Source organism: Melopsittacus undulatus, chromosome 1 (genome assembly GCF_012275295.1).
Source record: "Melopsittacus undulatus isolate bMelUnd1 chromosome 1, bMelUnd1.mat.Z, whole genome shotgun sequence".
Classification (NCBI taxonomy): Eukaryota; Metazoa; Chordata; class Aves; order Psittaciformes; family Psittaculidae; genus Melopsittacus; species Melopsittacus undulatus.
In genome coordinates this window covers 98,784,528-98,797,985 of record NC_047527.1, presented here as the reverse complement: position 1 = coordinate 98,797,985, position 13,458 = coordinate 98,784,528, and the positions used below count along the sequence as shown (strand labels likewise).

At 41.5% G+C, this 13,458-nt stretch overlaps 1 protein-coding gene across 1 annotated transcript in view; it reads left to right on the top strand.

Annotated features, from left to right (window-relative positions):
* Nucleotides 1-8,437, top strand: part of TMIE (transmembrane inner ear) — a 34,352-nt gene extending 25,915 nt beyond the window's left edge. Inside the window, exons 3-4 of the mRNA XM_031044595.2 lie at nt 2,957-3,106; nt 8,106-8,437. Of these exons, the coding sequence (XP_030900455.2) occupies nt 2,957-3,106; nt 8,106-8,437 (482 nt within the window). The remainder of the gene's footprint in view (nt 1-2,956; nt 3,107-8,105) is intronic.
* The last annotated feature ends 5,021 nt before the right edge of the window (nt 8,438-13,458 follow it).

Below are 13,458 nucleotides of genomic sequence, written 5' to 3'. Positions count from 1 at the left end.
CAAGGATATAAGCATTTTGACTGCTTCCCCAGTCACAGATTGTTACAATTTCATGTTGGTTTAGGCAATTCACTTCACCTGTCTTGTCATGTTGTGACATTTAGATAGCCCTGAGTGTGCTTCCACTACAACACATCTGCAGCAAGTTGTTTAAAGGAAGTGATACTTTTGGCAGCAAAATTCTGTAAAGGTATAGAGGGGCTGCTACACTGAGAAAGGTGTTTTACTACTTTCCTTTTCTCTTTTGTGGTATGGAGAGGTCATGCAGAACTTGTTCCTGGTTAAAATGATCACTCTTTCTTTAGGAGAGACTGGACAGGTACAGGACAAACTTTCAGGGAGTAAAATTTACATCAGCTGGTCTATGTGCTGGTGTAAATGCATCTGCAATTTTGTTTTACTCCTCTTGAATGATAAATGCTCACACTTGGAACCAAAAGTACAGATTGTTTCTGTTGCTTCCTTGGATTAGTCTCAAAGGTCTGATACATTGCTCATGGTATTATAAAGCCAGAGTAGATGACTTGACTTTTGAAGCATCCAGGAAGTTGGCATGGGGGAACTCAAGCTAAAATAGAAAACAGAACATGTAAAACTGCTCACACAACATATTTCCAAGCACAAGGCTCTGCTTGCCTTCAGAACCCCTTTCCACAAAGCATAAATGAGACAAAGAACTTATGTAGGTGATGTAGGCTGGAAAGTTGAGCTTTTATTTGGAAAAGAAGAATCCCTCAAACTATATCAGTGGACAAAGGAAAGGCTATGGATGCTGTCTGTCTGGACTTCTGCAAAGCCTTTGACAAGATCCTTCACAATATCCTTTTCTCAAAATTGGAGAGATGGGAGGTGAATTTGATGAGTGGGCTGATCAGTGGATGAGGAGTTGGCTGGATGGTCGCATCCAGAAGGTATTGGCCAATGTCTTCGTGTTTAGACTGACACCAGTGGTGTCCCTCAGGGGTCTGTACTGGGATCTGTACTGGACCAGTAGTGTTTAATATCAACGACATAATAGGGTTGAGTGCACCGTCAGCAAGTTTGTAGCGGACACGAAGATGAGCAGTGCTATTGACATGCTAGAGGGAAGGTATGCCATCCAGAGGGATTTGGACTACCTCGAGAAGTGGGCCCATGCAAAACTTATGAGGTTCAATGAGGCCAAGTGCAAGGTCCTGTACCTGGGTCAGGGCAACCTCTGGTATCAATACAGGCTGGGAGATGAAGGGATTGAGTACCCCAGAGGAGAAGGTCCTGGAGGTACCGGTGACATGAGCTGGCAATGTGCACTCACAGCCCAGAAGGCCAGCTGTATCTTGGTCTGCATCCAGAGCAGTGTGGCAGCAGGTCAAGGGAGGTGATTGTGCCCCTCTGCTCTGCTTTGATGAGACCCCACCTGGAGTACTGCATCCACCTCTGGAGTCCTCAGTACAGGAAAATTATGGTCCTCTTGGAGAGGGTCCAGAAGAAGGTCACAAAAAATTATCAGAGGGATGGAACACGTCTCCTATGAGGAAAAGCTAGGGTTGTTCAGCCTAGACAAGAGAAGACTCCAGAGAGAACTTATTGTGGCCTTTCAGTAGTTGAAAGGGACCTATAAGAAGGACAGGGAGATGCTTTTAAGGATGGGTAATGGTTTTATACTAAAAGAGAGGAGATTCAGGCTAGACATGAGAAAGGAAGTTTTTGTAATGAGGGTGGTAAAATACTGAAACAGGTTAATGAGAGGTGGTAGATGCACCATCCCTGGAGACATTCAAGGCCAGTCTGGATGTGGTTCTGAGCAACCTGATCTAGCTGAAGATGTCCATGATCATTGTAGGGGGGTCAGACTAGGTGAACTTGGGAGGTCCCTTCCAACCCAAACTGTTCTATGCTTTTATGGGTCTATGAATCTATGATTCTGTGATCCTATTTTAAGGATGCACACAGAAAAGTAACATAAGTGTTCACAGAAACCATGAGATCTCATGCTTCTTGACATGTTTTTAACCTGTGGGTCAACCAGTTTTATGACTGCCAGTTTCTGAGTCTGACTGACTCTTCCCTGAAGTTGTTTTGTTATTGTCAGGTTGTATGTGGATCTGATCAAGTGATCATCTGATCAATGATCTGATCAAGTCTGTGAATTTCTAGTCTAGGAAACCAATCAATAATGATGCCATTACAATGAATTGTCTGAATCATGATTAGATTTGCAGATGGAAATTCTGAAGGAACATATATGTTTAAGCATGAAGGGAAAATATGTCTTACTAGGAGTAAAAGTGTTATTTGTATCCCGAAGTCACGTAAAGAAGCCTAACTCAGGAAAATAGCATAATGGAATAGTAAGCTCATGATGAGGGGATTTAGGAGATCTGGTTCAATTGTTTGCCTGCCCTAAATGGATTTAGATGAAAGCCAGTTAATATATATTGAGCTATTGTTCTGCACCTACTTTTAAGTGTTTTCATGTCAAACTCCTCATTTTTTTTTCATCTGAAGGCCCACAATCCCCTTATCTACCTACCACAATAATGAATAGCTTAGATATATTGTCAGGAACCTCTAGCAACAATACCCTGTTGAAGGGTGACAGTGCATCTTATTTGCTGCTGTCACTTCCAAAGAGATAATGAATTTACATTGTTGTTATTCTGATGCTCAGAGACACCACTGACATATATGGCTTAAGGTAATGGTTTACATTGGTTTTGGTGGGAAAGACATGCTCAGTCCTTTACCACAGCTCAGCTGAAGAGTGACAACTTTTTATTTCCAGGTAGCTCAATTTCTTTAGACTGCGTGACCATATCCCTCAGGCAGGTACTTCCACTGATGTAAATGGTTCCTACTGGTAGAAACTCTCCTGAAAGTAATTTTAATTCCTGCTGGCTCCCCACTGTAAGTGGGCCAGCTTGTACTAGACAGAAATCTGCTGACTCAACTGAATGTTCGTGCTTCCCTTTCTCAGTTATCACGCTGTGCTGTATCTTCAAGTGCCGGATTCCACGGACAAGGAAAGAAATTGAAGCACGATATGCTCAACGGCAAGCAGCCAAGACATATGCTGACAAACTGGAGACTGTGCCACCACTTAACGAGCTGACAGAGATCCCTGGAGGTACTTCCCATACCTACACCTACATGAGACCCATGTCTTCTTTTGGGATTGCTTTCTATATGCATGAATGCAAAGGGCTAGGTCCTCCCTTAGTGTAAATCAGTGTGGCTTCTTGGATGCAGCCATTAAAATATTGTCATGGCTTAGTAAACCCCTCACAGTCCCATGCACTAACCTGCAGCATTTGTCAGCAGGCACTGTCACTTGGATGAAAGGGACAGTTTCTCCATTGGTGCAAGTCAGGGTCATGCCTTTGAAGTTTATGTTTAAAAATTCCAGAGTCTGATTCATTTTAAGGGTCAGTTCCTGGGTTGGCCGATGTCAGCAGGAAGAAAAGGTGGTTAGTGTCACACTACCAATAAATGCCTTGCCTTTCTTTGGTGGCCAATAGTATTTCTGTCACTGGTCTCTGCTGCTCTCACTCATCTTTCCTGGTTCTGTACCCTAGGCTCTACTGAAACTCTCCTAACTCTCTCTGGTCATGTCCACTCCAGACCTCTCAACTCCCTGCCTGTCGTGAAAGAAGAAGATGAAATAGCCCTGCAAGGAAATTAGGGGACTGCCTTCCTGTCTCTGTCTGTGACTTCTCTTTTCTGATGCGATCCATCATGCCTTGGACTCTCTGCTTCTCGGTTCCCTTTCTGCATTTGACTTCTATTTTCTCAGTACCTTTTCATGAACTTTTTTTCTCTTCCCTGTGTCTCTGCAAACCATGTGAACTGTAGCTTTGTAGATACTGGAAGTTTCCTTAACTCAAAATGTGATGCTCCAATCCATGAAACTGGTGAAAGAGGCAGATAGCACAATTATAGAAATTTAGTTCTATACCAGCAAAATACAGAACTAAGTGCTTAACAGTAGGATTTTGCACATAACTCAGAATTTCAGAGGTATTCAGACATCTGACTATGCCTATATTATAAACTGAGGATGGCCAGAATACCCTTTGGAGTTGAACCCAACTCACATAAATAAGTCCTTCTCCATACGGTTAAATTCTTTCAACCTTCTTTAAAGTCAAAGGTCATCCCAAGGTCTAGTTAGTTCACTCTTACATGAATGAACAATACAAAACACATGGAAGTGTTTGGTATCGTATCCTTCAATTTCCTGCCCAAAATACCAAATTCTGACCAGCTATCAATAGGTCCCAGAGAGTGTAAAATCTCATGTGTCTAGATAGCAGAAAGCCAGACCACTCATTTGCTGCTGCATCCTCATCCTGCCTGGCTGTTACACCTGGAAAAACAATAAATTAGTGATAAGAAGAATGATCTAGAAGAGATAGAAAGGGTATTTGGGCACCAAATGGCTGTTTCACCCCAGAATGCTAACAAATTTTGTTCTCCTGTAAGCAGCCAGTACATCCCATGATCACATACATGTACTACATCCAAAGGCTGGCTATTTGGTGTACATCTAATCAGACCATGGTAAATTGTTGCAGCATGAATTAATTAATAAATTACCATAAGAATGCAATTTATGGGAAGTCAGCTACACCATAAAACAACCTAAACATTTATCCAACTAAATGTATAAACTGACTAGCTAATCACCCTTTGACCTTTGAGAAACCTAGAATTCTGGTTATGGCATGGCACAGGGTAGGAGGCTGTTAGATGGCATGTTGCTGAATGGCTGCTGATGTCTGGTAATTGCTTGTGAATATATGTTCTCTGAAATGTCTAGTCCTATGGGACTAGGCAGATATAAACTTGCTCAAATTGCCCTGAAAGATGTGGTACTGGGATGGGAGTCATCTGTCCACAAGTACATTACCACATATATGGAGAAGTTTGCATCAACACTAGTTGTTTGTTCCTTTATCCACAGTAGAAAATAAGATGAATGTGATTCCTTTCATGGCAGGGGAGATGCTAAAGTGGAAGAGGTAAATTGTGCCTTAAAAATGTCTGTATGTCTCCAACCTTGGGGACCCAAAGGACTGATTCCTCTATCAGTGCCTAAAGTGTTAGAAGCAAAAGCTTTGTGTGATCAAACTCACTGGTTTGACTTCCTTCTGAGATTAGCATGTACCCTGTGCCAAGAAAAGTTTTACTACATGATTTAAGCAGTACAATGGAAAGTATGCAAATCTTTGGGCTTCATCTTTGTGCTGTTATTTTCATCTATACAGAGTGTTATGCTCTGCTGTGTTGCCCCACTGACATTTGGCAATTCACGTTGATTGATGTGGTCGTAAAATAAAATGTATGTATTTGTTGAATATTTATATCCTTATACCTTGACAATCCCTGGTAGACCCAGTCAAGACCAGAGAAACTACTTGAGTGATTTTAATTACTGAGTGGCCATTAAATGCTTTAAATATTTGTGTAAATGTCAAATTTATATATTGCAACACTTCAACACTCATTTCTTGGCGTTCTTTTATCCTACTTCACATTTACCATGGTATAAAATTCTAGCTGTCACATTGGAAAATGCTAAATGGGTCTCCATGCACATTTTGAGCAGCATATATGACAAGCCCTTTTACTGGACATAAAATGTACTTAAGGTTCCAGTGTATAAAATGTTATATACAAATTAATTCATTTGTGCTCTATCTCCCAGTCTGGGAGAAGTACAAAGTGGACTTGGCCTTAGCTCTAGGTGGAAATGTTCTGGTTGATCTTCAAGTGTTCTGGTTTGAGGCTGCTCCAGCTGACATTCTGGGGAGTTCACCTGGTTCGTACCATATTTGTTTAGGAAGCAGACAATGTAGTGGGGTTTTATAATTATTTCCTCACTCTTTTGTTTTTGTTTTTTGTTTTTTTGATTATTTCTTTTTAATATGAGACATCAGGGTTTCCTCTGTGGTTGTAAGAAATATTCTGTATTGTTCTCCAATTTTTATGTACAAATGAATTGCCAGTTCACAAGGTTAAATGATGCTATCTTTAAGTGTGCATGCTGAAGAAATAGTTTAGGTAAGCATAATAAATTCAGGTAATATATTGCTGCAATTTGAAAGTGCCACTACAGACATCCGTAGTGTTGGGAGATTTGGGGCTGCTTAATCAGGTTGGTGTCTAGTGGCTCCAGGTAGGGATTGAGAAGTCACCAAAGGTCCATACTAAATCACCTCCTAAGCCTACTCTTATCTTTCCTTAGCCTGTGACAACATGACATAATATACTTGCCTAAGTGCCAGCTGAAGAAAGCTAAATGGTGACCAATGATCCTCCATTTGCTGAGGTCATTCCTAGGTCATTGCTATATCTTGGTTGATTTTAATTATTAAGTTGTGTTAACATGTTTACCTATTTGCATATTTGAGTCATACATTGGAGATTTTCAAAGAAGGAGGTAATGGAAAACATAACACATTTTCACTTGTTTTAGCCAAACTTCATACTTTGCTGGTCTTAACCATTGAAAAAATTTCCATATGGAGTATAAGAAATATTATCTGTGTTTAAGTGTCAAGATCCTTCTTGAGATGAGAGCTCAGTTTATCAGCCTCTGATTTCAGAAATGAAACACTTCCAGTAGAAGAAAAATAAAAAAGATGAGGAAGAGTTTTCTGCTACCAAATCCTTTGTCGGAATAATTGAAGTCAGACTTACGAGTCTTCTCATCTGAAATGTGGGAGCTGAATCCAAGATCATAGAATCACAGAAGCATAGAATGGTCTGTGTTGGAAAGGACCTTAAGAACATCTAGTTCCAACCCCCCTGCCATGGTCAGGGACGCCTCACCCTAGACCATGTCACCCAAGGCTCTGTCCAACCCGGCTTTGAATATTGCCATGGATGGAGCATTTACTACTTCTCTAGGCAATGCATTCCAGTGCCTCACCACCCTCACAGTAAAGAACTTTTTCCTTATATCTAACCTGAGCTTTCCCTGTTTAAGTTTAAGCCCATTCCCCCTTGTCCTATCACTACAGTCCCTGATGAAGAGTCCCTCACCAGCATCCCTGTAGGCCCCCTTCAGATACTGGAAGGCTGCTATAAGGTCTCTGTGCAGCCTTCTCCAGGCTGAACAGCCCCAACTTTCTCAGCCTGTCTTCACATGGGAGGTGCTCCAGTCCTCTGATCATCCTCGTGGCCTCCTCTGGACTTGTTCCAACAGTTCCATGTCCTTTCTATGTTGAGGACACCAGAACTGCACACAATACTCCAAGTGAGGTCTCATGAGAGCAGAGTAGAGGGCAGGATCACCTCCTTTGAACTGCTGGTCACACTCTTCTTGATGCAGCCTAGGATATGGTTGGCTTTCTGGAGAATGAGCACATATATGCATACTTCTATATAAAAATATTTCATAACTGAAAGTATTATAAGCTTCCTATAACTAATATGGCTTGTTAAAACATGCCAAACTAGGGCTCACTAGCAGTTAATTACTGTATATCCATGGTGTGTTGCTTCAATTAATTACAGGGGGTCAGGTGGGAAGCCAGTCCCATGGTCACTGAACTTGGACATGACATAAAGTTAAGCTTACTTTGTGGTCTTCTGCTGGGCAAACCATCTTCTGCTTGTCTGTCTCTGAAAGCAAATTACCTATCAGAATCCCTGCTGGACTCTCTCACCTGCAGGAGACATATCCCATACACAAAAATTAGAAAAGCCAACCAATCAAAGAAAAACCCCAAACCCAAGACAGGTCTGTATTGAATTGCATGAGGGATGTTTCTGTTCCTTCTTGTGGAAGGAGATAGCGCCACACTAGATGGCATTATTGGGAAATTGTGCTTATAATGTTCATGAACCAGTTCCTAACAACAAAAGCCATTTCCTACAATAGATCCACATCTTGACTCTTGAAATTACTGGTTCTGCTTTGTCACATTAGTCTATGTTCTCAAAACAAAGGCATGAAAAGCTGCTAATCAGTGAGCAAAACACTGGCCACAGCCCCATTACAAATATTTTCTCTTTGTCCAAGATTGGCCAGCAGAGAGCAGGAATTTTGCCCTTATCCTGGCTACTGTCAACCCAAGTTAACTGCTTTTGTATTTTTTTTTTTCTGTCTTTTCATACAGCTCAGGCTGCAGAAGAAAAAAAAGAAGAAGTTCCCACTGTATCTGGAAAAGTGGACAAAGCTCAGGGTAAAAAAGATGGATCCAAAGGCTCCAAGAAGAAAGATGGTGAAAAGGACCAGAAAGAAGGATCCAAGAAAGAAGGAAAGGATGGAGCCAAAAAGAAAGAAGGAGAAAAGGGAGAAAAAGGAGAAAAGGGGGAAAAGGATGCTACTGACAAGAAACAAGGTGGGGGAAAGAAAGGTGAAAAAAGTGAAGCAGTAAAATCAGGAGGAGACACCAAAACTAATGGCAAGGCCGGTGGGAATGCTAAAGCCCCAGCAAAGAAGAAGTGATCCTTCTAAAAGACAGTGCTGGTAGTCTTTCAGGGAGGGTACTGTCAAATTTCTGTGGGTAGGGCCCTGGAAGCAGACAGGAACATGCTGTCTCCCTATACTCAGGATGTTGAGTGCCTCTGGATGTATCGATTTATTACCTTTCGAAGACCAAGAAACAGGTTTTTTTTTCCCACCAAAGGCAAATGTGGCCATTTGGCAACACAGTATCTTGTACATAAAATACACTGTGCAACAACTGGAAACAAAGTGCAACCTGGAGTGAGAGTTAGGACTTCAGAAAAGCATGGAAATGCACAAAGATGAAGGTCTAAACTAGTGGGAGGAGAAGACCCATTTAAAATTTGCTGCTCTTGAGGACCTTAAGGAGGTTGAGCAATATTTGTTAATACTCGCCTCCTCCTAAATAAGATTTGCATGTGAATAGGGATTAAGTAAATTCTGGATGCTAAAATCCAAAGAATGGACTTTTCTAAGTCATAGCTCATGTGGTTTCTGAGAGGTGACTTGGACACATGAGAGAAATCTTACCTTCCTTCTCACGTCCCTCTTTCTCTGGACTACAGAAGGGAATATAAAGAACTGAATATCTCCCAGAAGATTTATCCACCTTTTCTTCTGATGAAAGAAATATAAATCAAGCTGTAGGAGGATGTGCACAGAATAAAAAAAAAGCAAACAACAAACTACATCTGTGCTGCTGTAAGCAGTAGCTGTCCTCAGCTCATCATCCCTTCAGAAAACGCAGGAGATGACAAGACCCCACTGGGAAAAAGGGGATGTGAAGATGCTCAGCATACTGAAGCAGAAACTTGGGCTCTCAGGGGAGCAGGCTGAATGCATTTATGTCTTCACTCTTCCCCTGAGCAGTTTTGAAGGGTTTTGCTACGCTTTTATGTGGTTGCCATTTCTCTCACCTCCTGGAAAATTTTAAAGGGTAGTTTTATCAGGAGCAGTTTTTCTCCTAGTGTTTTTGTAAATATCTCAGCAATTTTTGCCTTAAGATTAACAGCGATGGGATATTTTGCTTAAAAGCTAATGGGGATTAGTTTGCAAGCTATTGTGATGACTAAAGCTCTATCTGTTGTCTCTACTGGATACACCGTCTCTGAGTATACAGAGAGGCATAGCTTTGTCTCCTGCATGGAGCAAAGAGGGAGTTATCTCCAGTAGTTTATCTCAGGTCTTATAAGTTAGATTTGTATTAATCCAGCTGGTTTCTATTTACCCTATATTTTTGAGACAGAGAGCTGATCTGTCACTGAAAAGGTATTTCTCTTTACTTTCCCCTCTCTCCTCTCCTGCCTGACCTATCCTGGCAGAAAATGAACCCAGTAAATGAAGACCATGTCCTGCTTTGTTAATGAGCCTCAGCAAAGTCACCAAAAGCACCATGAAGTGTGCTATATGCTACTGAAGGGTGGTATAAGACTTGAGGAACAAGGATGGGAAAGATGTTCACAAGCACAGAAATATCTACTACGAGCATGAACAGTGGCAGTTGACTGCCTCCAGGTATGATCTGCCATGCTAGAGGAGTACAGGGAGAAGCCAGGTTCAGAAATTCTGCATGCATGCAGACAAGTGGTTGGAGTCCTAAATCTCCATCTATTGCAATGATTCTGAAAGATGAGTGTGATTATGTATGTTATAGACATCCCTGTTTAAGTCTGAATCTCAGTCCTACTCCTAAGTTTTCACATCCTGAAGATGAGTAGGTATTGCTGCTTCCAGGCAGGAGCAGAGGACCTGTTTTCCTTTTCACCCTCAGTCTGAGAGGTCTCAGATGTCCAGGTTTATGGCTCTGGTCTGTGTCTAAGTCCAGGAAAGGGACTTTATCCACCTTTTCAGCTGGAACAAAAGGGAATACAAGAGGCATACAGCCAGCTGGGAAGGAGGCAACCCTGCAGAAACACAGGTCTGTAATCCAGCCTGTGTGTGCATGGGTATATGCATATGTAAATCCTGAGGAGGTATCAGTTCATATTAACACACCTTCACTCAGGGAGCTGCAGAGACTCCTAGTGCCAGTTAACAAAAACACATTTTTTTCTAACACAGATAGGGCAGGTGTCAATCATATTCCAGTTACTTGCTCTCTGCTGTTCTCTCCCTCCACTGATTTCTTTCATAAGGTGTCACAATGAAAATTAAGGAAAAAAGTTTTAAAAAATTTCATTCAGGCCATACTCCACCTGCGTGCAGAGATGTCACTCCCTGGGACATGCACAGGGTTGCATGAGCTCACTATGTACTGGGGGGCTGAGTGGATGCTTATGCCTTATAAACTCTAGTTCACAGATAAAGCAGCTGCAGGATGGGATCCATCTGTGGTTTAGGCAGGAAAGACTGCTTCCCTGCCCTGAAGCTGGAAACATGCTGCAGTGCCATTAATCCTGCTATTAATGGTCTTTGGGATGTGCAAAATGAGGATGCTGACCCAATCTGTACCTGTTTGGTGAGAAGGAAGAGGAGCAGATCTATTCTGGATCCAAAATCTTCAATGAAGAAAATCTGCCCCTTTACAACTAGTTCTTTCCTTAACCCCCTCCTCCCTAATAAAACCACTGTCTCTCTCACACTAAAAACACTCCCAAACCTGGAAAAAAGCCCAATCAAACAAAACCAAAACCAATCAACCTACCAAAAACTCCTACCAAGAAACTTGCATCAGGACTGCTGGAGCCTTTGAAATTAATCTTAATTCATTTCTGCCAAGATCAGATGGCAAATGTATTCAAAGCCTATATATATATAAGATAACATATAGAGGTTGTGTCTTTGTCTTACTGAAAAAAAAAAATGACGTGTTAAAAACCAAATGTTTCTCCTCTGAGAAGAGCCAACCCTGGGTAACCTGAGAGGTATATCAACTTGTGTATGAGAGTGTATGGGTGGAATGAAAGGAATACATTAATGAGGGTTGCAGACTCTCAAGAAAACAACCTGCCTAACAAAACTTCTCATAATGCCCAAAGTGGGCATGAAGGGCAGTAAATTTAGATATAGCCCAAAACCAGTTTACATTTTCCCCAAGATTGTATCACAGTGGTCAGCTGGAATCTGAAAGCCAGCTCATGGTGGTTGTAAAATAACACTGCTGGAGTGGAGCAAACTGATCAATAGCAGACTGGGAGCTGCTTTTTACACCACCAGATGGAGAAATTGCATTGGAGAAATTACAGCCACAGTTGCTGAAGCTTTGCAAACTGAATCATTAATGACACTGATTTCTCTGAGAAAAGTGCAAAAACAAACACCAGAAGCCAAGAGCAGGTTTTAAGACTCAAGGCCCAGACAAGTAGTAATGGCAGTAGCTCTGCTTTCATTAGATTAGCCAGGTGGTATGTGCAATGCAAAGGTGGTGAGAAAACGAATGAGATACTACAGAACCAAGACTTTCAGGATATATTCCATAGCTTTCCACTAGAGGGGACCTTGTTCTTTCTCTAATATCTGGACACAGTTTTAAAGGTAGTTTATGGTTGATACACCTTCTCTTATTTGTGATGTTAAATCAAACCTGGCTTGGGTCACATCTCTTCTTTGGTTTAAAAAATAATTTCATGGCATTGGCATATCTAGCCTGAGTCATCATATCTTCTTTCAGTATTGTTCTTCCACTGGTTAATAAGAGATAAGACCTTGTAGCTTAATAGCCCAAGGACATAATTGATGTAAGAGACGTCAAGAAAATAGTCATTGGCTTGATGGGTGAAACTCAAGTCAGCCTAGCTAGGTGTTCCAAGGAGTTATGGTGGATCACAAGTCTGGATGAGTAGGTCAATAGGAGAAGATGGCAAGCTAAAGCTTTTTAATTTAACTTAATTCTTGGTTCATTTGGGAAAGAAGCTGATGGAAAAGCTGTCTGCATTTTTTTTTGCTCCTGCTCCCTTTTCCTCATTGGTTTTGCTTTTAGTATTAATGAAAAGCAGTGAAAATCTAATCATCAGTTCTGTGCTGCTCTGCCAGCAGGTGCTACACACAAGGTGCATCTAATGCTAGGAAATGCCATGATACCTTTTCACCACAAAATTTCAGCTTTCTCCAAAAGATCAAACCATCTGGAGTAGTTACAGCTGCCCCAGATGCTCTCATGGAAAAATATGATCTTTTCTTTTCTCCTCTCTTTGCTTCATTACACAGTATGACTCTGAATAAGAATTGCTGTTTCTCATTGATTTCATAATACAGATCTAAGTATTAGAAGCATCTTAGCTTTGCTTTCTGAAAATAAACTCTCTGTGCCCAGCTCCCTTTTGAGATGCAGCAAAGAAGAAATCTGGATCACCCTTGCTGTCCCGATCACCTGATTAGATCCATGGAGAACAAACGAGGTTTTCACTGGGACTGGAAAATCTCCCCTTCCACCACTTGACGCATGGAGCCCCAAACATTAAAACCAGGTTTTTTTTCCTTCCAGTGGGCAAAAAAAGGAAAGGATCAACTCCCATATGTTTCCAGGACTGTAGGAGCTTTTCATCTGTAGGTCAGGTTTGTCTTATGTTATTGACATGGGTGGCTCTTTTTAAAGAGATAGGGTTTTGTAGGCTTAAAGGAAAGGGTCTTTTTCAGAATAAAAAGCTGCAGAAGCTCTCATTTTCCTCTTCTTTCTTTTCTTTTCCTTCTTTTTTTTTGGGGGGGGGGGGGTGGGGGGTGAGGTGGGGAGAGAAACGGGAGTTTTTTGAGCATGTTCCTGCAAATACACCAGCCAACTAAACACCCTTATGAAACAGAGCTCCAAAACCCCTAAGGTGTCTTAGAGATGCATCAGACAATAACTGTGAGATAACTCTGGCTCTCTACTGTTCTTAATTTTAGATAGCATTTTGCATGGCACTCCCCTCATTTCTACACATAGACATGAGAGACTTTTATGGTCTTAATATTTTCTGGCTAAACAAAATACATCTTCGTTTGATGAGTCCCTGATGTACTGAGTCCCTTAGTCTGGACTCCTGCAGACTGAGAAGTATCATGCAGGGTAACTGGGGAACAAAAGGCAATCTGCTTAAAGTCAG